Source organism: Podarcis pityusensis (assembly GCF_964106645.2).
Source record: "Podarcis pityusensis genome assembly, chromosome: 6".
NCBI classification, from domain to species: Eukaryota; Metazoa; Chordata; class Lepidosauria; order Squamata; family Lacertidae; genus Podarcis; species Podarcis pityusensis.
The window spans coordinates 47,251,751-47,276,631 of NC_138030.1; the positions used below are offsets into that span (position 1 = coordinate 47,251,751).

The following is a 24,881-nucleotide window of genomic DNA, read 5'->3' on the forward strand; positions in this document are numbered from 1 at the left end:
TGCCTCAAGCAGTGCCTGTCTCCGTTTCTGTATAACTGCACTCATCAGAGAAGTACCAGCTTTTTGTGTGATTTGGCCTGGACAGAAATATTGCAGTCTCCAAGGTCTTGGCTATTGTCATACCTTTCTGCCTTATCAGAGGCTTCTTATTCTTTAATCGTAAACGTATGTGCAACTGTACACTTCCTTCTCTTCACCTAGGTACTTTTTGTTAATTTTTATCTACTAATATCATTTAGCATAAACTATACTTAACTCCTTTACACAATTCCATCTCAGGGTCCCGTCTCTTTTATCCAGCAGTCACCAGTCTTTTGGGGCCCATCGACACATTTGCAAATGGGAGAAACTGTTGTAGACACTGCATGCATCAAGGCCTTTTCTATTGGCTACAAAAGAATCCTGCTTTCATGCCTGATTTCGGACAGCGGGAGAGACCCTCTGGGCACCAGAGGCGGCCTCTGCAGCCATCTGTGTATGTGTGGGCACCATGCTGATGACCTCTGCCTTAGGCAAGCTGCACCATGTATGTCAGGCAATGGGACATGGGTGTAACTGAATAATTAAGTGTTATTAAAGGGAAAGCCCCATAAGCCTGATGAAGGAAGTGCAAAATAATTATTAAGAGAGTGAGGCATAATAGTGAAGCAACGTAAAATGTTGCAAGGGTGTTGGTCTTCAGCAAGGACATAGCCAGGATTTTTGTTGTGGGGTGCAGACCTTTTGTTAGGGGTGAAGAATCTCGGTTTGCTATGTATTTTCATGTATTTTCATTGATTTTTTTGGGGGGGGAGCTACCCCCCCCCCTTGGCTACCCCCTTGATCTTCGGAGAAGACTCTGAGGCTGTGAATGTCTATTCAGGCATTCTTCTCAGGCAAGGAGGAGGAGAGCAAGGATGTGCTGGCCAGCTCCACCCTCTTCATTTAATCCCCATTGCTGCTTCAGTTCTCTCCATACATCTGGAGGTCAAACATTTATATCAGAGAGCCCACTATACTCTCTGTGCGAGAGATACAGAACGCCACACTATCACAAAGACAGCAGGCTCTCCACTCCAGTTTGTGGAGTGCAGTGGCTCTTGCAGTGGGGACATGATGGAAAGGGTGGGGGCAGAATGTCCCCCCCACTCTATTCCAGGCATGGCCAAACATGGCCCTCCAGATGTTTTGGGACTACAACTCCTATCATCCCTAGCTAACAGGACCAGTGGTCAGGGATGATGGGAACTGTAGTTCAAAAACAGCTGGAAGGCCAAGTTTGGTCATGCCTGCTCTATTCTAATCATTGGGGGGTTCTTTCTGCTCTCCATTGATTTCAAAATGGGCAGCACAAAACACTTGTGGGGAAAACATACCCAACACTGTCAGTTTCCGTACTGGTTTTTGTTGCTGTTTTGTAAGGTTTGGGTGGAGCTTTGGATTAATTCTTGACTTGTTTGCTAGCACCCACCCTCCAGGAAATAGAAAGTTTAGACTAGCAAGGACCAGGCTTTACAGGATCTGCAGCTTACGGTTTTGTTTTGTTTTGCTATCTGCTGCTGTAAAAGCTGTGAGTAGATTTCAGAAGGCTTCACATAACCCGCTTGGTCCCAAATTGTATTGCTGCTGTTCTTTTCCAGCCCCTTAATTGTGGAAGAGCGAGAAACATAGCTGAGTGGTTGCGCTACATGCTCTGCATGGAGATGTCTAAGGGCAGAAGTCTGCTGGATCAGGCCAGTCCAGCATCTTGACCTCATAGTGGCCCACCAGACGCCCATGAGAAATCCTCAAGCAGGACCCAAACACAAGAGAACTCTCCCCTCCTGCGGTTTCCAGCAACTGATATTCAGAAGCATCACTGCCTGTGGAGGCAGATCATAGTTTTCATGGTTAGTAGCCATTGAGAGCCTTCCCCTCCATGAATTTGCCTAATCCTCTTTTAAAGTTACCTAAGTTGGTGGCCACCATTGCCTTCTGTGAGAGTGAGTCCCATAGTTTAACTATGCACCGCATTACGAAGTTCTAGGTTCATTCCCAAGCATTTCCTGTTAAAAGGATCTCTTGTTGCAAGCCTAAGAGACACTTCTTCTGCTTGGGGTCTTGGAGAACAGCTGCCAGTTCAAATAGACAGTAGACTGAGCAAGGTTGTTGTTGTTATTATTATTATTATTATTATTATTATTATTATTATTATTTATACCCCGCCCTCCCCAGCCGGAGCTGGGCTCAGGGTGGCTAACATCAATAAAATCACAGTACAAACATAATTAGGGGGGGACCAATTTAAAATACAGGTTAAAATGCAATTTAAAATGCAGCCTCATTTTAAAAGTAGTCAATAAATCAAGACCACAAGGGAGGGAAACATAAGGGTCATACTGAGTCCAAACCAAAGGCCAGGTGGAACAGCTCTGTCTTGCAGGCCCTGCGGAAAGATGTCAAGTCCCGCAGGGCCCTAGTCTCTTGTGACAGAGATAGGTTCATATATAATGTCCTCTGATACTTGCATTACCCTTGTTGTGTTCCTGTTCCTTCTTCTAAACCTGGGAGAGTTATTTTCCACTACATCTGATGGGGAGGTAGTTCATGTGGTGGTGCATAATTGTGGCATAATGATGATTTGATGCTGATTAACCTGTGTTCTTTCGAGCTTAAAGTTCAAAGCTGTTGTAAAAAGTCCTAATTGGAATCTCTTTGAAAGTGGGTTAACCAGGCCCCAAGTCTATGTCTCTGCAATTGGTATCGTGAAGTCTTTTTCCTCATAGATACTCCTGTGGCAGCTGCTGTTGCAGTTAGTGTTGTATTCAAGCGCTCAAGGAACTTGAAAAACAAAGATTTTGTTTTACATTAATGAAAATTATTTGGAAGACATTCCATGGGGCTGTTGCTGCTGCTCCAATTCCTCTCAGTCAATCTTGCCAAACTACCTCTCACAGCTAACTGCCCACAGGCCTTGCTTGTTTGTGTAGTTTCAATGTTCAGATTCCATCAATTAAGCAAAGTTTCTGGAAAAGCCCTTCCCATACTCGTAGCAATCCTAAATTTCCTTTTCAGTATTCTGGTGCTGTTAAGGCTTCATATCTAAAGTGTACGGCTTTCACGCCCTGTTATGAAAAAGAATTTAAGAGTAAGATTTTCCAGATGAGCTGTATTGTCTTTGTGTTTCTGTGTTTTTCACTTGAGTAACGGGAGAAGTAGATAGAATATACACACAGAGAGACTTATAATCAGAGTAGGACGATGCAGATGAAATTGCACTGGTTTTATGGTATCTTGCTACAACCTAACTGGCTGCAATCACAATGTTTTTGAGCTGGGCAATGCCACCCCCCAAATCCAGGAATTTCCAGGGGCAGAAGGGAAGTTCAGTGTCCTTCTCCCAACCAAGTTCCTGAGTACAATCATTTAGCTTCTCTCGTGTAAGAGAGTTTGTCTGGTGTTTCCAAAAGCAGCATTTTCCTCTTTTCAGCGTTCAAGATTTCCGAACTTAAGCTAGGGGAGTGGCTTATTGGAAGCAGATATCTGCATATACAGGGTAGAGTAGGGTGTATGTGCGCGCACCCACCCACCCCTTTTCTTGAAATAGTATGAAAATACTCTGAAATGGCACAGGGCTCAGATCAGCATGTCCTGCCTCACCCAGCGGCTGCTGCAGCGTTTCATGAATGAATGCACGTCACTGGTTAATACAGAGCACTTTGCAACACATACACAAGCCATCAGCCATTTGCCCCCCCAATTTCCCTGTTCACAAAAATAAATGCAAAATAATTTAAGTAAAAAATAGATAAATATTTATTACAAAAGGAGACGAATGCTGTGTCCACTCTTGCGTTCTCTCTGTCTCTCTCTGTCACAAAACAAATACTGAACAAACAAACAAACAAACAAACAAACAAAAACACTTTACAAAGTAGGAAATGCACCCTGCTGTTTCTCTGATTACCAGAACATGCCAAGAACGATGAGGAGGGGTGGACTCCAAGGAAACAGCTCTGAGCATGCTCAGAGCACACACCTATGATTTGGATAGGTCTACCCTGAGGCAGACCTTTGAATATTGCACCAGGACTGTTTGTGTATGCTATGGATGTATGCTAATTCCTATGTCCTGGTTGGCTGGATTGCCCTCATAACAACAGGAGGGAGTGGTGAAGCTGCTAGAACTAACACTAAAGGTAAAGGGACCCCTGACCGTTAAGTCCAGTCGCGGATGACTCTGGGGTTGCGGCACTCATCTCGCTTTACTGGTCAAGGGAGCCAGCATATAGCTTCCGGGTCATGTGGCCAGCATGACTAAGCCACCTCTGGCGAAACCAGAGCAGTGCACGGAAACGCAGGTGGCGCTGTGGTCTAAACCACAGAGCCTAGGGCTTGCTGATCAGAAGGTTGGCAGTTCAAATCCCCGCGACGGGGTGAGCTCCCGTTGTTCAGTCCCGGCTCCTGTCAACCTAGCAGTTCGAAAGCACGTCAAAGTGCAAGTAGATAAAGAGGTCCCGCTCTGGCGGGAAGGTAAAAAAAAAAAAAGGACTAACACTAGTAAACTGCTAATATTTCCTATGGTTATTCTGCCTGGACATAGCAGTGGCAGTGTAGTTTTATACTGAAAGTCACCAGTCAGCTCTCTGCATTGCCTAGAATATGCAAGAAATGTGTATCTGAATTTAAATGGAAGGATAATGAGTGTATGGGAGCCAGGAAAGGTATTGGCTTTGAGATTTTGTGAATTTGGTGACAACTTTGCATAAAATGCCCCTTGATAGGGCAGTACCCCAGAGCATTCCAGACTGCTTTCTCTACTTTGCCTCACCCCCAAAGTCCTTTAATACTGAGAGGGCAATCCTTAGCATATCTGTTGAGGGGGGAATAGGCTTCTTAATCTTTCTTCTTTTCCCCCAAAACTAGGATTCTTTGCCTTCAGAACAGTCCCTCTCCTACCCTCTCCTTGGCTTCAAGTACACCTACAAACACAAAACTCATTTTACTATTCTGATTAGGGCCCAGACCAAGTCGGTGTGGTTGTTGGAGAGGTTGTTTGTGTAAAAAGTGGTCCCGTTTTCTGTGTAGGATTCCTTCAGAGTTCCTTGCGCGAATCATAACAAATCATTGTAAAACTGACCTCCAAGATGCTTGTTGAGTGTTTTTGGGGTGAGGGAATCACTGTATATTCAGGGCAGATAACTAGTTGCTGGTAGAGGGTTTTTGCGGGGAGTGAAAGGCAATTACTATAGGAGCTTTCTAAATTTTGGCCCATCACACTGTTGAGTACATCCTTACATTCCCAATCACCTTTGTAATGGCATGTGAGATGGGGCTGCTGTTGAAGACCTTTTATTCATTACCTTTTCCTAATGCAGACGTGTTTGCCAACCTTTTTCCTGGCTACATTCACACATCACAACAAGTCAGATTTCTGGCTGATCATGTTACTGTGCATGCTGCCTGATCACTCCTGCTTCGCTCATCTCCTAGCGCTGGTGGAAGAAATAAACCACGCTGCCCATGGCCAACAAGCCGGAAAGCCTGGCTTATTTTGATGTGCACATCTGGCCTGTATTTTAGAATGGTGACACAGCTGTTCATTTTGGGGCAGGTTACTTGGATCGAGAAGCCATCCAAACAATGCCAGGTATACAATTTTCTCCTGAAAGGGAGCTTCACCTCGGATGCTGACAAACGTTTTGAAAACACCCCTTTCTAGATTTGATTGCCTGAGAATTTCTTTCTTCCCAGAAGTTCCTGTTGTATACACTTTAGAGTATTGTAAGCAGAGCCAGTCATATTGGTTGGCACTGCTGGGGCAGCTGCTAAGGCCCACATCCCAGCAAAGGGCCCAACACAGGAGCAAGTCAGTGGAGCAGCTGTTACCACTATTGCCTGTTTGCTCAATCATACTCCCCACCACCACCACCCCTGCCACTGCCGCCAACGCAATGTCGGTGATTTTATTCAAAGAGAGAGTGAGAGCAATTCAAGGAGTTGTAGGCATGCTGAGGATGTCTTGGAGAGGACTCAAAATCTGGACCCTGTGCTACTCATCTTATGAGTAGCAATAGGACGTTGAGACCTGGCTGCACTTGTGTCTGGGACTTGTGTAGGGAGGTGTGTGTGTGTGGTTTTTGTTGAGATGGAACAAACTGTCTGGTGTTCTGCAAAACCAACTTGGCGACCGAAGCTTGTGTCCCAGATTGCTTGAGAGCTGCCTTCCTTTAATGTACCCACAGCGTCTTCTGCGAACACATGTTTTGCTTGCTCTTGAACTTTTCTGGCATATCCTGTGCCCTCCTGAATGTTCGCTGGCAGCCTGATCCCTGGGCACCCCTCGCAGTGCTGTGCATGTATGAGAGGGAGCGAGAGAGGCGGACTGACTATGAATAAGAGTGTGTTGGGAGCCGTGTGCGGACAGCAAGCCTCCCCTCCATCCCTCCCCCTTTTCCCTTTGGCTAGCTGCTCCAGTTCTGATCTCCTTATTTGGCTACACTGTTCCCAAAGAAGGGGTGGGGTGGGCTGGAAGGGGAGGGGAGGGGGAGCAAGGGAGAGACTGGGTGACATCACAGAGCTCGGAGCCGCAGGAAAGAAGTTGCTTCGGGGAGTGTGTGTGTGCGTGGAGGGGCGGAATCACCACGAAACACTCGAGCCAAGCTCGTTGTCGGCAGTTTCTTAAAAAGGAGATGTCTGTACTGGAGACCTTTGTTGTGCTCTGTCCGGGAAGCTCTCTAGCCAAAGGAGACACCTCTCTGTTCTCAGCTCCCCCAGGAGCAGCTGGTGGGGCTGCCGCAAAGCATGTTGTTGCAAAACACTTAGCTGCTCTGGGGGAGCAAAGGGGAGTGGGAGTGGAAGTGGCAGGCACTATTTCAAGGCCCACTGACACAGCCTGGCTGGGGATGGGAGTCTGCGCCCAGCACACATCTCCCAGAGATGTTTCTGAAGACTTGGGCCATTGAGAGTACCTCTGAGTAATGAGTCCCAAAGGCTGTGTGTGTCTGTATCTGTGTTTTCTCCTCTTTCCCCGAGATGCCAAATCATTGTATCCTGGAAAATAAGGGGAGGAAAAGCCAAGCAAAGGGCCAGCTTTAAACCATCAAGTCTACAACCCTGTCCACACTTAGCTGGCAGTAAGCCCCATGGAATTCGGCGGGACTTACTTCTAAGTAGACTTGGTGAGGATTGTGCTGTAAGTCAAGTTTCAGTTTTGAATTCAGGGGTTCCTAGAATCATAGAATCATAGAGTTGGAAGAGACCACAAGGGCCATCGAGTCCAACCCCCTGCCAAGCAGGAAACACCATCAGAGCACTCCTGACATATGGTTGTCAAGCCTCTGCTTAAAGACCTCCAAAGAAGGAGACTCCACCACACTCCTTGGCAGCAAATTCCACTGTCGAACAGCTCTTACTGTCAGGAAGTTCTTCCTAATGTTTAGGTGGAATCTTCTTTCTTGTAGTTTGGATCCATTGCTCCGTGTCCGCTTCCTGCCAGTGTTCAAAACTCCCATTGTTCTAGGTGCATTTTGCGACAGGGAATTTCATTAGCGTGATCAGTTTCTGAGCTCTGGGCGCAGTACCACACCTAAGATTTCAGATTAAAACTGCAGAGTGGAAGGAGAGGAGGACCTTTCTGCCTCCCCACTTCCAGCTACTCTCTGAAGACTGGAGAAGAGACCCTCTTTAGAATATTGGGGTGGGCGGGCAGGGGAAGGACTAGAGCACGTGAAAAATGAGCATAATATTTTAGCTGCAGTTCATTCATTTTCAGCTTGTATTCTTGTTATAAAAAAAGTGTGCCTAGACATTCCGTTGTTGCGCCCATAACCTAGGTTTAAGGTGCCATTTAGCTCCTAGCTTTCATATCTCAGTTTCAAACAGTGGTTCCTGCATACTAAGTGCTAGAATGATTAAAACATGTTGGTTTGCAATTAAAACAAATCTTCATACAACTTAAGAACATAACAAGAAATTTGCGGTCATGCAGCCTACATGGACTGTGGAGTTATATCTGCTTAGAAGCAAGAGATTGGTTTCTGTTTATTTCTCTCTGATACTGAGCGAGATCGCATTCTCTGATACTCAAGCAAGATTAAGACTGCAACCCTGTGAACATTTGCTTGGAAGTAAGTTCCCACTGGAAGTGGAATTTACTTTTAAAGTCAACTTGCATAGCACCAGGCCATAAGTGTTTAGAACTTACCAAAGGTAAGGGCTGGTAATTGGACACATTAGTGCAGGAGTCAGCAAACTTTTTCAGCAGGGGGGCCAGTCCACTGTCCCTCAGACCTTGTGGGGGGCCGGACTATATTTTTTTTTGGGGGGGGAACGAATTCCTATGTCCTACAAATAACCCCGAGATGCATTTTAAATAAAATGACACATTCTACTCATGTAAAAACACGCTGATTCCCGGACCGTTCCGCGGGCCAGATTTAGAAGGCGATTGGGCCGGATCCGGCCCCCTAGCCCTAGTTTGCCTACCCATGCATTAGTGTCTTTCCATGAAATGGAAAGTAAATTTCTATGTTTGGTAGGTAGAGTCATCAATATTCATTAGAGAATTAGAGATCTTCTACATAAAGCAGAAGTACAAGATCATGATGCAGGATGGCAGATCCTGGTCCCTGGTCCCTGTGATTATCCCGGGTCCAGTAGGAAGCCGGCAATAATAAATACAGTATGTGGCAATATGTCTTTTTTATAAATGCTTAACCTCAGAAGTGAGATCTTTTTTTCTTCATGGTTTTTTGCATAACAAAGTTGTCTTTACCAAAATGGCCTGGTTCCTCAGAAGTAGTAATAGACAGGGGCTTTCCTGATTGCCCCCACTTTTCCTGATTGGGAAAGACTGTGGTATGAGGTGAAAATCACCTCAAATTGAGTGCAGACACTTTCTGTCTACAGCTCTCTGAAACTGGAGCAATTACTCCTTCCTGCTGATCCGACCCCATTCTGGAGGGTCCTCTGACCCTCCAGGAGATGCTTTTCAGGAAACTCAGGAGACTGCAGGGTGAGGGCAGGAAAATCCCCTCCTACCAGCCTCATTCTTAAAGTATTTCTTATTATACAAGCCACTGTGTTTGATAGATGCTTATGATTCAGCATTCAAATCAGTATTTAATATCTATGATCCAGTATTATAGTCAGTTACTTTTTAAAAAGACACTTGTGGAAAAACTTGATTAAAATTGAGAAAAAGCACATGTTTTAGTGTGGCTGCATTTTGAACATGGATTATTATTGTTGTTGTTGTTGTTGTTGTTGTTATTTGTTTCTAAAGTTTTCTGTCATGTTGTTTTGTGGGTTATTGTAATGGTTTTTATTGTGATGCATTGTTTTCTGATTTTATGTCATGCTTTTGGCTCTTAATCTTTTGGGCAGTCGCTCAGAGACTATCTTGTAGTGAGAGACTAATAAGTCAAATAAATAATAAGAAAAAGGTATTATGCTGTGTGCGATGGGGTTCAAAGAAACAATGATTTCAAAAATGTTGTGTTGTGTGCCATGGGAGGTTATCTGACTCTCCCTTATACTAAGTGAGGCTGTTTAATTAATCCCTGCTTCAGCTCAAGTAACTTGTTAGGGATTGAGTGTGTGTGTGTGTGTGTGTGTGTAAGAAGATGGGTGACATCTAATATAGCACGAGCAGCTGTCCTCTCATGCAATGGCTTCTCTTTCTTTTTCTCCCATCTCTCTCCCCAAATCTGCTTCAGAAGGTTAGGGGACCCTCCAAAACAGATTTTGGGGGCTGGGGAAGTGAGAAAAGAAAGCACAAGTCCCACTGTGTAAATGGATACACATCACTGAATATCACCCAGTGTCTCTTCGTTTCCTTAGTCAAACGTTCAGATTATTGTAAGAATATCACAGTAATCACTGCAATAATGGTAGCCTTGAATGAACCAATGGGTTTTGGATTGTATGTTCTGTGGCTTGGAGAACATCAACACAGAGAGAAACATGTATATGTAGAAAATCTGTTGTATGTCAAACACTAAAAAACCCCCACACTTGGCCATATTGATTTCCAGACATTAATGCCAAACTCTCTCTGTGTGTGTGTGTGTTCAAAAGATTCATGTTTATAATGCTTTTGAAGGATGATCAAGCCCCCAACAAGAGAGAGAAAGAAAAGACTGACCGTTCACACTTCTCCATTACTTTTGATTGAAAGAGTACAGTTGTATAGTCTAGAATTATAAAGGAGAACTCGGAGTCCGCAGGCGTGGTTGATTAATCAACAAACTTTTCTTGCCCTTAGGTTGCTGAGTTGCCGTTTGGGGCTCAGGGTCAGAGCCCAGAGCAGCCATCACAATAGCGTCCAACAGCTGGAACGCCAGCGGCAGCCCCGGGGAGGGGCGAGAAGATGGACAGGAGGGGATGGACAAGAGCCTGGACAATGATGCCGAAGGAGTGTGGAGTCCAGACATTGAACAGAGCTTCCAGGAGGCGCTGGCAATATACCCGCCATGTGGCCGGCGGAAGATTATTCTCTCGGACGAGGGCAAAATGTATGGTGAGTGAGACCGTGTCATGCTTCTATGTTCATGTGGCTTAAATCAGATTCCATGCAGGACGCCCATTCATTGCACATTGTCCATTCAGATGGCCGCAGCTTTGGATATTTATTTATTTATTTATTTATTTATTTATTTATTTATTTATTCACAACTTATCCCACCTTTCATTGCAGTTGTTCAGTGTGATTTTCATCTTTTCCCTCCTCCTTTTTACTTACAAATATCTCGAGAGGTAGGTTACGGTTGAGAGAGAGTGACTAGCCCAAGGTGAGATTCGTGACTGAATGGGGATTTGTATCTGGGTCTCACAAGTCCTAAAAAGGTAAAGGTAAAGGGACCCCTGACCATTAGGTGCAGTCGTGACTGACTCTGGGGTTGCGGTGCTCATCTCACTTTATTGGCCAAGGGAGCCGGCGTACAGCTTCCGGGTCATGTGGCCAGCATGAATAAGCCGCTTCTGGCGAACCAGAGCAGCACACGGAAATGTCGTTTACCTTCCCGCCGGAGCGGTACCTATTTATCTACTTGCACTTTGATATGCTTTTGAACTGCTAGGTTGGCAGGAGCAGGGACCGAGCAACGGGAGCTAAATCCGCTATACCACATTGCCTTCTGTATCTGAGGATCTGATCGAGGATGTCTTTCATTATTTATTTACCATCTATTTACAGCCTAAAATATTATGGTGTAATAGCCACCATGTTTCGTTTTGCAGGCACATACCAAATCCCTTCAGCTGCTGGCTAGGGAGATCCAGGTGGGGGAGTAGGAATTTGCTTCTTATAAACATTCTTAGGTTTAAAATATGTACCTCTGACACACAGGCCTTAGATGCTAAAAGTGTGTTTTGCTTTTGGCACTTCGGGATGTTTCTTTCCAGTCCGTGTGCCTGACTTGGTCCCTGCTGTGTTTTATCTCCCTGATCGCTTTGGCTGGTAATAAAGGAGATGGACTACCCAAAGATCATCCTGAGAGAGGGGAGATGAAGTGTTTGTGGAGGTGGCTGTCTTGGAGTGGATAAAGAACTCCAGGGTAGTGCTGAACTCTTCTTCCCTAGATTGTTGACTCACATCTCCTTTGTACTTCCCTAGGTCTACATATCCCTCCCACTCCCTTATGCCTCATCTCTCCTCTCCCTCCCACTCTTTTCTCTGCCTGGCTTGACTGACTGGTTTGGTAAGCTCATTCCTGTCAAAGGAGAGATTGATTTTCATCTGCTTGAGGATCCCACATGCCTGCCGTTGGGTGTGAAAGATGGTGTTTCTTCTCGCAAGCAAAACACTCTATTCTCTTTTTTTAGGTTTATCACCTTCCTTGTATTGGGGTTTTATTAAATGACACAACAGGGTCTGCATCTGTGATTTTCTTGCTTCTCATTATGATACTATGACCTCAGATAGGCTAGGGCTGCAATCCTATACGCTCTCACTCCTGAGTAGGCATTTATAGAAACACGCTGGAATTCCAATGAAACAAACTCTCCCATCTTTCAGTTGACCTCTTTGTGCATTTAATGTGCCCTCATTAAGTTGGTGACATTACAAATTCATACCCTTAGCTTACCCCCGGGGTATGCTTACTTATTGTTTTATTTTAAAATATTTCTAGACTGATTTCCTGGGCCATCCCCATCCAAAATGACTTACAACAATAAACTACCATAAACAATCAGAAATACTTAGAGATATTTTACTGTAGTGCATTGGTGGGGAACCTGTGGCTCCCCAGATGTTGTTGGACTACACACCCCATCATCCCTGACCATCAGCTTTGCTTGCTAGGGTTGATGGGCATTGGAGTCTAGCAACATCTGGAGGGCCACAGGTTCCCAGTGCCTGTGTAGTGTGAGAGCTCGGTTAACTGAAGAAGGCTCAGTTGTCGGATATTAATTCATTGCAATTCCTTTTCTGTTTTTGAGTTTGTATACACATTCTGTTGCAGATTTTAATTGTCATGGTTTTATGCCAAGCTTTGAGATAACCAGCCTGCATCAGTTGGCTCCAGTAAAAACCCAATAGCCGTCTTCATCCACCGCCTCCAAAACAGAAGTGCTTTACTTGTGTAAGCAGTGTTACATAGGAGCCACAGACTCACAAGATCACAACTCCAACGTTAGGTTGATAAGATGAGTAGGTCACTCATATGGATAGGAATTTTTCTCAGGCTGGCCCCTGGCATCTTGTTGGAACCAGCACTCAGTGTAAAAATGGTTTCATCTGGAATGGGAGGGAGGAGAGGAGATTATGCCTTATCAGTTGCTGTTGTGAAATGGGTGGTAACGAAGACAAAAAGGCTCATACACTACACAACATAAGCTCTCTCGCTTATGAAAGGAATGGGTTGTAGATCCTGAATTGCTCTAGATCAGCGGTTCTCAACCTGTGGGTCTCCAGATGTTGTTGGACTACAACTCCCATCATCCCTGAGCTCTTGCCTTGTAAGCTAGGGGTGATGGGAGTTGTAGTTCAACAACATCTGGGGACCCACAGGTTGAGAAAGGCTGCTCTAGATACTTTTATGCAAGGTGAGGAGGTGAAGAAGAAAGGGCAGCTTTGGTCCTTTTGCCATTGAGATGATACATTTCTGAACTCTGTGCCCACCACACCTAAGAAAGCAGTTAAAAAGTAAAGGAGGGAGGATGAGAATGAAGGTCCCTGACTCCTGATTGGTTTGAATGTGATAAATCCATGTTGCCACCATAATTGGCTTAGTTAAGTAATTCTGTCAGTCTCCTCACATTTAAGTAAACACAGAAGGAGAGGTAGGGGTGGACTGCCAAGCTCTGCCCCTTCCACTGTGTTAACGTGTCCCAATTCAGAGCCTTCCACAAGTTTGAGGGTGAGGATCTGAAGTGGGATGCTGTCTCTGGTCATGATTGTGCTGGGTTCTTCCATGAAGGAAAGAGGCTCCTTGTTTCAGGCAGTTGCCCTCAAACTTGTGGAAGGTTCTGAACCGTCTAGGGGTGTCATGTTGCAGGGGTGAAGCTTGGCAGTGTGCCCCTTGTGTCTTGCTTAAATGTGAGGAGATTGAATAGCCAGATAGGGCTTGAATATCTTTCCTCATGCCAGTGCCTCAGGTTGTGGTGGCAGTGGCGATCGTAGGGTTCAGGCACAGTTTCACCCAAACTGTTTCGTGTTGCTGCAGAGTGAAATGTTGTAAACAGACACGTATTGCTGCTTCCTACTCATCAGCTCCTGCTGTGATGTCATAATTCTATGTTTGTGACCTCAAAGCACTATCTCCATAGGAATGGATCATCCTGTTGACAAACACTGGATTAATGACCATGCTGAATGAGTCAGGGATCGGAAGAGAACATTGCCTGTTGTTTTAAGTGCATAATTGTTTGTCCTTTTTTTTGGTTAACATTGTTTGAGCCTCCCCAAGTGTAACTGCTGTTCTCCTCCTGGGACACTAGCCTCCCAACCGTGCAGTAGCTGCTTTATCTGTGTGCAGCTCCTGTAAGACTGTGATAACCCTAGAGGATAGCTCAATTGGTAATACACGAGGCTCTTATCCTCAGGGTCATGGGTTTGAGCTGCACTGCAGGATTGGGCTCATGGTCCCTTCTAACTCTGTGATTCTGACATTGACATGATTCCAGCCATGACTCCTTCCCACAGAATTTGCACCATGGAAGGAGAGAGGCTTCCCAATTCCATGTACAAAGGTGCAGATGGATAGAGTCATGCAATTTCAATATTGTCCAAAATTCTCATGGATAAACAGTTCCCATGTAGCTGGGAGAATAGATATACATATTCAGCATAGTGCATGGATGCTGAAAATGATTGGCTAGAATTGGTAAGGGATGTCTTCCTCAAGTTACGTTGTCGCCTTTAGTAGTCCTAGTAAAGGTAAAGGGACCCCTGACCATTAGGTCCAGTCGTGGCCGACTCTGGGGTTGCGGCGCTCATCTCGCTTTATTGGCCGAGGGAGCCGACGTACAGCTTCAGGGTCATGTGGCCAGCATGACTAAGCCGTTTCTGGTGAACCGTTTACCTTCCCGCCGGAGCAGTACCTATTTATCTACTTGCACTTTGATGTGCTTTCGAACTGCTAGGTTGGCAGGAGCAGGGACCGAGCAACGGGAGCTCACCCCGTCACGGGGATTTGAACCGCTGACCTTCTGATCGGCAAGCCCTAGGCTCTGTGGTTTAACCCACAGCGCCACCCGCATCGCAGTAGTCCTAGTAGTTCACCATTAAAAATGGGAGTGCTGCAGGTATCCATATCCTGGAAAGCCTGCCCCAATCCTAAATATAGGTGAATAGGTTGTGGTTACCCATTTTGAGAGAACTTGTTGTGTTCAGTGGCGTGTTTTGTTATTCTTCACATGTTCTAGTGCTGAGCCCTGGCACTAAATGCATACGCCTGATGTTGAAATCTGGCCTGAGTAGTTATTTTAGCCCTGGGGTTGCTAACATTTTTGGACTTGTAGACCCTTTTGCAAACCAGAGAAACTGTTGAAGACACAACCAAGCACATTCCACAGCCTAATATATTGGCTACAACAGAATGCTGCTTTCAAGCCTGGTTTCAGCTGGGAGAGGAGACCCTGGTGGCACATGTGTGCCTGCAGGTGACAAATTGACGACCCCTGTTTTATCCACTTTACTTATATTTTTAATGTGGCTGAGTACTTGTGCTCCTGCCATAACTGTTTCCCATGCCTTCTTACCAGGAGCCTGCCTAAAGGGGAGATGACACATTGCACCTCCCCTCCCCTTTTGCGCCCCCAACATGGCCCAGGGTCTCTCTGACAGGCAGGGGTGGAAGGTTTCTGAAGAGGCACATTTTTTAGATTTCTCCAGGAATAGCTGGAGTGCCGCTGGGGAGCTTGGCCTTTGTTCATCAAGCCCAAGTGTACAAACTGGTTTTTCCAGCCACTTGGAGACATCTGGCAATCGCTTAAAGAAACAGCAGCCCTGTTCTGCTTCTGCCTTTTAAAAATTTGGCTGCTCTCCCCTCCCCAATCTTTTTTTTTTAACCCTGTTTTACACTTTACCCCACCTCTGCTTTTCTTCACTCTCTAGAAATCTCCACTTGACTGCATGTGCAATAAGAGTAGAGCAGCATAGAGGTTGTTGGTTTTTTTAGTTGGCCTCTCTCCCAGAGTATGACTGGAAGGAAAGGGGACACGCCATCTGCACTTACCTTTTCAAGTGAGTGAGGAGAGGGAAGTCTCTGTTTTAATTGGCTGCAGTACCAATAGCCTGCTTGTTCCAAGACCTGTCTTGATGGGAGAAGCTGTCTTGGAAAAGGACCACTGGATCTCTGATCCCCACTTGTGCCCATCCTTAACCTTACTTGGTTAGAAGAAAGCTTGAATCACTCAAGTGCTCTGCCACAGATCTGTTATGGCCTGGAATGTTGCAGCTTTCCTCTTTTGCCTGGTAGACTTTGCAACAAACTCATGTGGACTAGGTAAAGAAATGTAAAGTAGCAACACTGATAGCACCATATGTTCAGGGCATAGGCTGGAGAGGGTCTTGTGAGTTCCATCTTCACAGGACTTTGTTCTAAACTTCATTTTATGTGTGCAACACTTGCTGTCCATAATGAATGAGTCGGAGCTGGCCTTGTGGTATTTGGAAGGACAGTCCCTATCAGGAACAAAGACAGCTTACCATTGCAAACAGTCATGGGCAACAAAGTAAAAATAGAGTTGCATGTCTGCTCTACTACTTGTTGCCTTTGTCTCCTTATTTATATTGAATAATTGAATTAAAAGTTAATCTGGATTGTTAAAATTGTTTGCCTTATTGTAAAGTCTTAGTCCTGATTTTTATAGTGTTGTGGCCAGTGGTTGCTTTATATGTTAGTTTTTCCCTGCTTGCATTTTAAGGAACAATTGTAAAATGGCTGAAGATGGGCAGCTTTATGACCTGGAAATATAGGCATTCAGCTTTGGCAGTTTGCCTGTTGCATGTCGTTCATCTATATCTACTGGGCCACATGCTATAAAGATGCACATTCTTGACCATCTTTCACCTGATGCTTTTGCGTGCTTATAAATATGGAAGTAAGGTTAAATAACGTAGAAAGCAGCAGACAACACTCAGTTTTTCTGCTGTGAAGTTACAAGTTTCTGCTCTTGCAAGTAGCAACTTCCAGTTTTATGAATCCTTATTGCACTTTTAGTGATGTATGGAAGTGAGAGCTGGACCATAAAGAAGGCTGATCGCCAAAGAATTGATGCTTTTGAATTATGGCGCTGGAGGAGACTCTTGAGAGTCCCATGACTGCAAGAAGATCAAACCTCTCCATTCTGAAGGAAATCAGCCCTGAGTGCTCACTGGAAGGACAGATCCTGAAGCTGAGGCTCCAATACTTTGACCACCTCATGAGAAGAGAAGACTCCCTGGAAAAGACCCTGATGTTGGGAAAGATGGAGGGCACAAGGAGAAGGGGACGACAGAGGACGAGATGGTTGGACAGTGTTCTCGAAGCTACCAGCATGATTTTGACCACTGCGGGAGGCAGTGGAGGACAGGAGTGCCTGGCGCGCTCTGGTCCATGGGGTCACGAAGAGTCGGACACAACTAAACAACAACAACAAATTGCACTTTAGTTCCTGTTCATATGTGAGGGCTTATTCGCACAAAATATCACCACCCCTTCCCCTTTTCCCTGGTCTCAGAACTTCCTTGGGCATACAGTTATGTGGATGAATGTAGTTCATGTACTAGTGAAAATGGACATGGGAAAAGTGCCCCCTCAATTCTTGGGAATTGCTGCCGGCCGTCTCAGAGAACACCCAGTTCGTGGGTTAATATTTTCCTATGTGAGCACAAACCTAAGGAAAGTTGATTGCGTGAAGTAAAAAAAAGTGCTGTGTGAACAGGGTCTGAGAGGTGAAGTTCCATTGAAGAAGGAGCAGGAGTAGGTACTCCTCCTTCGAGTGGTGCATATTATCCACTCTGGAACTGTATTCACATGAACAAGTCCACCCATTTCCAGTGTGTGTGCACACATGCATACCATAAGTGCATACTGTGATAGGAATTGTGAGATTTTGTTTACAACAATACTTTCTGCCTTAAATAACAGTAGAGGTTTTTTATTCCCCCCCCCCCCCACGAATGATTTCTTATTGATTCTGTTAGTTTTGCTAGTTCAAGGAATTCACATAGCTTTAAATGCCATTCTTCTTTTGTCGCTATTACATTACTCTTCCAATATTTTGCTACAAGAATCTTGGTGGCTGTAATGACATAAAGAAAATTAAAAATTAAATTTAAAAAGAATGGGATGTTTTTAAAAATTACATGATGAAGTATGTTTCCGAAGATTACTCTTGGTTGAGCATAGACTAAATTCCACAGAGGTAAGAGAATGGGTTCCTGCAGGACAAGAATGGACACAGAAATTTTAAGATATGAGAAATTAGGAACCGCATAGTGGTAGAAGGAAGTCATTAAACAAATCAGGGAATAAAACCAGAGAATAGGCACAGATAAGAGAGTAATAGTAGTGAGGAGAAATCGACTAGGTGAAGATAAAAGGACTGCTTACTGGAATTATATGTTTAAAATAATGTCAATGATGGTTTGTATTTCCTAAAAAAAACCTGTATGTCGTTGATAAGATGTTTTGTTAAACTTTCTTCCTATTTCCCCCCCCATCTTTTTCCTCTCTTCTACTTTTTCTTGTTTTCCTTTTTCTTTTCTATTTTCTTTTTGTGTGATTTTTTTCTTTCGTAGCAGAACAACGTATCTGATCATGTGCAATTTTTAATGTGTAAATAAAGATTATATATAAAAAAGTAGAGTTTGCATCTGGGATATCCTTCTGCAATGCCGCTTAGCAAAATCCTTTCTGTGAGGAATCGGTGTTGTTGATACACAAAGAGTGTGCAGTCCATACAGAAGTAGGGTAGCCATTCAGGATAATCACGAAGGGTGTTCTGTGAATGCGGCCTGGCCTTTCTGAGCGTTTTGGCTAACAGTTCTTAGAAATTATTTCTGCAAAAGGCTCCAGCTGCTTGTTAAGAATATGCCATGTTTCGTACCAAAAAGCCTAGCAGCAAACTGCTAAAACATCATTGCTTGTGGTGCTCTTAGACTAACAGAATGTTGCTCTTCAGCTGTGGGTATATATATTTTTTGGTCCAGATTGAACTTGGTGGTGAGACATTCCATCCATAGCTTTCCAGCCTTGGGTAGGTGGGTGGATGAGATGGGGGGGCAGGGGCGCAAGGGCTTCTGGAAGGTCAAAGAGAGCTTCATTTCAGAGCAGGTGCTGGAAGCAGGATGCCTCAGGAATCCCAGAACACTGACGAGGCGAGCCGAACGCCTACGATAAATGGGTCGTGCTTGGCTGAGAGCGAGCCGGTTACTGACACAGGGGCTGATCTCCCAGCTGCTGTGAAGAGCGGCTGAAGAGAAGGAGGGAGAGCTGTGACCTGTGGTAACCTATAGCACTTGAACGGTGGCCAGTGTGCAAGAGCCAGAGAGGGAGAGAGAGAGCGAGAGAGCAGAAGGGTCTGGTCCGTGTATGGCAAGGGGCATTTCTTTCTCCTCCGCTGGGTTAGGAAGGGAGCTGAGCCAGGCACAGGGGAGGCTGCGCACTTGCCCCAGACAGCAGGTGTAACTTGAGTTGCGCTCCGCCTGGGCTGGTATGCTGCCTGCTGCTGATTGGCTGGAAGGTTGCCCCACTAGGTTATTTTTAACAGAGCTGTCCAACTGGTTCACGTGGTGGTGTCAGGGAGGAGGAATTTGGAGAATGTAGTAATTTGGAGGAGGACGTGCCCTCGGAGGGAATGGCACAGCCTCTGGTGAATCACGGGACCGGGACAGCTGAGCAGGGGCAGGTCTGCAGTGCCTGCCGGTACCAGAGGGAGACAATTAGCCATGGCAGGTGCCCTGGAGTGGGAAGAACGCACGCACAGAGCTTCTCAGTTGACTCTTTATCTTCACGGCACAGATAGGAACACAAAATGACACTGGGAGAGAAGAGTTGCAAAAGCGGTTTCTTTGCATATGCATGCTACTGCCAGTGCTCATTTTCTTTTTATCCGGCTTATATACATTTTCTGATTTAAAGAAGGTTTTACAGTCTTCTAGTGTGCTCACTTTGCAACAACTCTGTGAGGTGGGTTCCTCTTGTGCTTTAGGGCCAAGCTTATATGGTACGCAGGAGATGCACCGAGGGCAGCTGCTGCTTTTGTGAACAACAAGCAGCCATCAGGAGATGACAGTTCGATGGGAAGAGGGGTGGAGGGGAACTTTGTGTAACCCTTTATCCTCCATTCATTTCCCCCCACTTCTGCTCATGGAGAAAAATAGTACAGGTACCTGGACCATAAAGTCCGTCCATCCGTCCGTTCCCCCCCCCCTCTACTATTCCTAATCGCAGGCTCTTAAGGCTTTTGTTCATTTTTAAAGAAGTCAGATGGCTGCACACATCTCTCATGTAACATCTAGTTTGCTTCTTAACACGTGGAGGGATTATTGTGGCCTGACTTCTCCAAGCATATATAATTAATATTTTGCGTAAGCAGGACTTTTCCATATTTAAATTCTGCTGTCTCTCTACTTGGCTGCAATGCTTTACAACAGTGAAGAATGTGTTATGGAGAAGTAGGCATGTAATTGTTTGTGCCTCGTTTCAGTGAGGAAAGCTGCTTGTGTATTCACGGTTCTTATCTGCTTGCAAGAGAATGAGAAAATTGCACAGTGGTTGCTGCTGGCATCCTAGACATAGGTTCATTATTTGGGTAGGTTATACCTTATATTGACAATTACCAAAGACGTCTTCATTGTGTTTAGATTTAGCTCACAGTCAGTTACTTGTCTTGTCATTAGAAGACTGTTTTGAGTGTAAAATAAACAGGTGTGCTCTTAGAGACAGGCATGCCTTGGTAGTTCTACTCATCCACCCATATGTGTTGACATGGACTAGAAATGTTTAGCTTTAGACAGAAAGACACAAAACCATTAGACTGGTTCAGACGAACAATCTCTCTAAGCCTAATGAGGTTTGTTTCAGTTCCCATATTCAGCAAGATGGCAGCAAGGAATAGGGGGCCATGCTGAGTAGCCCATGCCCTGATCTCATGGGCTCCTCTCCACACCACCACTCATGCCTGTGTGTGTAGCGCAGCACAAACATCCACAGGGAGGGATCCTTCACAGGTATAATTGATATGTGCAAAGTCCTGTGGGATCTGGAGCACTGAACAACCAGGAAACTTTGAGCTGAAAATTCTTTCAACAAGTTAACGAAAATGACACTGCCATAGACTGGACAGATGGGGCATTGAGAACAGGAGGAAGACTGCTAATGCTTGTTGGCTTTATCTCCCATCAGTTCATCTACATACCAAAATGACGAGCACTCCAGCAAATCATCAGTTGGTTGCTGTGAAGGTGCTGGGTGAAGTTCTTTCTGTTGACTTTCCTTCCTATCCAAACACCTTATTTCCAGTTTTCTTGTAAACAGCACTCGCAATTCTGTTCTACATCCAGGATCTTAAAGGTTCCTGTCTGCTGTTGGCATTCTTTTGTTAAGGGACTCATCCAGAGTCAGTAGTTTCTTGGAGACATTTCTCTATCCTGGTGCCCTGAGTCTTAACACCCATTGTTTACTCCTAAACTGTTCTTGTCAGACTAGTTAACTTTCAAGTGTATTTACCTACAGCTCTGTCTCTGTACTGAGTGTGTGATGAAGTGTTGTTACTAGTAGTAACTGATCTTTCAATTCCTGTAAGTTACCTTGTTTACCTCTGTATAATTTGAGCAAGTACCTGAGTGAATTCAACATTTTGGTTTCTTTTATTGACCTTTTGTTCTACTGTGCTTCAATATCTTAAAACATCATTTATGGTTTATAAGTTCGGGAATAGGCTGATGTGTTTTTCCAGTAGCTTGACTGTGTCATGCTCAGTGTTTGACATTAGCCAGGTGCCAGGCGCATTTTGCACCTGGCTTTTGGCCACTTGCGGCCAAGTGAAGATACCTGGGTGCCAGAATGGTGCCTAACATCTCCACTGTCTGGAGGTGCCTGCCTCCTTGGATCTTGACTGTTTTCACACACTCATGCCCATCCTGTAGAATTCTATCCGTTATATTTTACCTGCACAATCAGAAAGAATTTCAGAAACCAAAATACTTTTTCTGTGCAGCCTGAGCAGGGGCAGTGAACATTATAGCTAATTGTTGTAGCATGTCTTCACTTACCCCACCCCACTTGCAGTGCTCATAGTTGCGAAGAATATTCTTACGTTATGAATGGTCCATGTCACAGATAAGAAAAAGAGGTTGGAATATGCCAATATAAATATGGACTCTCCCTGGATCAAGTGACTTTTCTTCTTTTAAATTCTCAAGTGCTTAACCTAGCTCATAGTTGTCCTCTGAACTGGCCAGATGTTTGACTGAGAATCAATCACAATCAGTCCGTCATTTGAAAAACAAGACTTTAGAATCATCTGGCCCCCAAATGGCAACAAGACATTCCTTTTTGGCGACTGTAACTTTGGTTTAAGGAACCAATTGGCACCTAGCTTATATATCTGAGTTTCTAACGCTGGTTGTGCCTGCCCGGCCGATGCCTAGTAGGGAAGAGTATCAAAAGTATTTTTTGTTTCTTGAGTTGGAGAGACCTGTGCTGCCTCTGTTCAGGGTACATGCCAAAAGATAAAAAGACGGCTGAAATCTCTAGCTCTATTGTAAATCTCAGTTTAGCTGCTGCTGTTCTGATTGGAAAGATAATGGCGGGAGTTTGGAGCCTTGTTATCAAAGTGGCAAACATAGCATGGTTGTGGCTAGGGATCTGTCCCACCTTCCTTGTAATTGCATTGCTCCCTTTCCCCCACACTAAGCCAAAGTTGAGGAAAGAATTGGTGGCCTCAGCAGCATGGATAGAGTGAAGCAAGTTGATATTTCATTCATAGTAAATTTAGTGTCTCTTCTTTCCATTTTATTTTCCAGCAGCATAGTAACCAATCAGATGTCACACCTATGAAGGTGCAATAAACAATTAACCCAGTCAATATTATAATCCGTCCAGCCAGTGAAATGATCAATTAATGTACTATGGTTATGATCCTGTACTTGCTTACCTGGAAGCAAGCTCCATTGGACTCTGTGTGAAACTTAATTCCAAGTAGACATACCTAGGGTTGCACTATTCAAAGAGAATTTAAATGCTGAGCAACGTTAAGTTAAGACAAGATATCCAACTAGTGCTGTGAAACCATGAGTCAGTCCATTAATTCATTTCTCAACCAGTATAGCAATCAGTTAGTTGAAAAATCAGTTGTTGTTCATGAAATAAACATCAGAAAGTTGTCAGTGCAGGGTTAAGTGCTTCTAAAACCATTAAAACGCTGATCTAGAAAGACTTCAGTTTACACACCTGCCTCGTTCCCCATCTCACAGTCTGTGTTGGCGTGGTCTCCTTCCTTATGGTCTTCTGTTTTGGAATGGCTCAGATCCCATGTGTGTTTATTAACACACATGAGTATGCATGTGGTTGCATGCAGTGGCACTGCTGCTACAAGCAGTTGTAAAGTATTAAATAAGTCCAGAGTAAGTTGACAACAGACCTGGATGAATTTTGCACAGGAAACCTGCCTCCTTCTTGCCCCTCTCAAAGAGGAAAGGAGAATGAGATGAAGCAAATAACAAGCAATTCATCTAAGCTGTTGAAGAATCACAGCAAGCCCAGATTCTGTATCCTTGCACACAATTCTTGAACTGTGGCTTTCTGGCCATGTTATTTTGCTTTTCTCAGTATCACATCAAAAATAAGATTTGTTTGGGCATGTAAGAGAGACTATCTGGTAACACTATAAAGGTAGCTTCCTTTTTTAAAGAAATAAAACACAAGTGGACCTATTGGTAGTACTCTGAATTGACTTTTAAGATGGTGAATTCTAAAAGCAAGGGGCAGGCAAAATGTCCACAGGGAAAATATTGAATTGCAAAAGTTTGTAGAGCATTAAACAGGCAAAATTATTTTCTCCCAAGCGGTGGGTATGCAGTTTGCATCCATGGAAACAATGATTACCGTAAGTCAGCACAGGACCTGGACATCCTGAGTCAATTAAAACACTTCCCCTCTGAAAAGAAGCGTTCCTTTGATCCATTGTGATGTCAGATCCCACGTGGGGGAGAGCCAGTCAAAAACAATGAAGTTTTCTAGTTAAGGATCAGTTAATGAATTATGCATACAAAATATAGGGAGGCAAGTAGGAGGAAAAAGAGATTTCTTGAACTCTGCTTAGCCAAAATTGCCTGCATCCCCCAGTTTATTTGTACAGTCATACCTTGGGTTGAAGTTGCTTCAGGTTGAGCGCTTTCGGGTTGCGCTCCGCGGCGATCTGGAAGTAACGGAATGTGCTACTTCCGGGTTTCGCCGTTCGCGCATGCGCAGATGGTCAAAATGACGTCACGTGCATGCGCAGAAGCATCGAATCGTGAGACGCGCGGACACAGGTTGCGTTTACTTCAGGATGCGAATGGGGCTCTGGAACAGATCCCGTTCGTATCCAGAGGTACCACTGTATAGCTCTTTCTCAGAATGGCAGGTGGGTCATGGGTGGCCAACCTTTCGCAAGCATCAAGGCATTTGAAGCACACCTGGACCAAGGGTAGGAGGGCTTGCAGGCATGGCTATGACACAGAATCAACCCCTTAGCTTGCCTGCCGCTCCCATGCTGTGCTGTTGCCTGCAATAGCCCAGACTGGAGGCAAAACTTCACTGTGGGTTTAAGAACTAGTTAGCTATGGCAGCCCACAATCTATTGCTCTGGAATTGACATTGGTCACCTTTGGGTGCAGTGATTTCAATGTTTAACGGGCAGTCTAATCTGGAAACTTTTTTGAACCAATAAATAGTTGACAGACAATGTCGAATAATACTTTTGCTAGTCTAAAAGGCTGAAGAATTGCTGAGTTGCACAGCAACATTTGTATCTTCATCACACCAGAAACACCACTTTCTGTGTCTATAAAACTGGGCCCTCTGTCTTATCCTAGCATGCACAGGTGAGTGGAGAATGAGACTATCAATGCCATGAGTGGTACGCTAGGCTTTCATGGGGTTTGTTTTAGTTTTGTGCCTCATTTTCCACAACTGTGAATCAGGTGTGCGTGTGCGCACGTGCACAAGGGAGACACAGTGCTGGAATTTAAATAAAATATTTGTGAATTGCTTATAATGCCACATTAGTGTAGTGCCTAGGGGGGGAATGAGGGGAAGGGTCCCCACAAATACAGCTGTTTGCCCTTCTGGAGTCGGAGGCCTTACTTGCAGGGCACCCACAGCCTTGTCTTAATTTCATATAAGTGGAATGGAGTGAAAGCCAAAATGGAGATGGACGGATGAGCAGACAAAGCCTTCTGCAATCCGTCCCTTTCCTAACAGTAGTGAGCGCAGGTGTGACCA

The 24,881-nt window shown here is 44.7% G+C and overlaps 1 protein-coding gene across 6 annotated transcripts in view; it reads left to right on the top strand.

The window, feature by feature from the left end:
- TEAD3 (TEA domain transcription factor 3) overlaps window positions 1–24,881 on the top strand; it is a 92,201-nt gene that overhangs the window by 43,864 nt on the left and 23,456 nt on the right. For all 6 annotated transcript variants that reach the window (XM_081010479.1, XM_081010482.1, XM_081010480.1 and 3 more), the window contains exon 2: window positions 10,226–10,480. In XM_081010479.1, coding sequence (XP_080866605.1) covers window positions 10,345–10,480 — 136 coding nt within the window. In that variant the 5' untranslated portion in view covers window positions 10,226–10,344. The remainder of the gene's footprint in view (window positions 1–10,225; window positions 10,481–24,881) is intronic.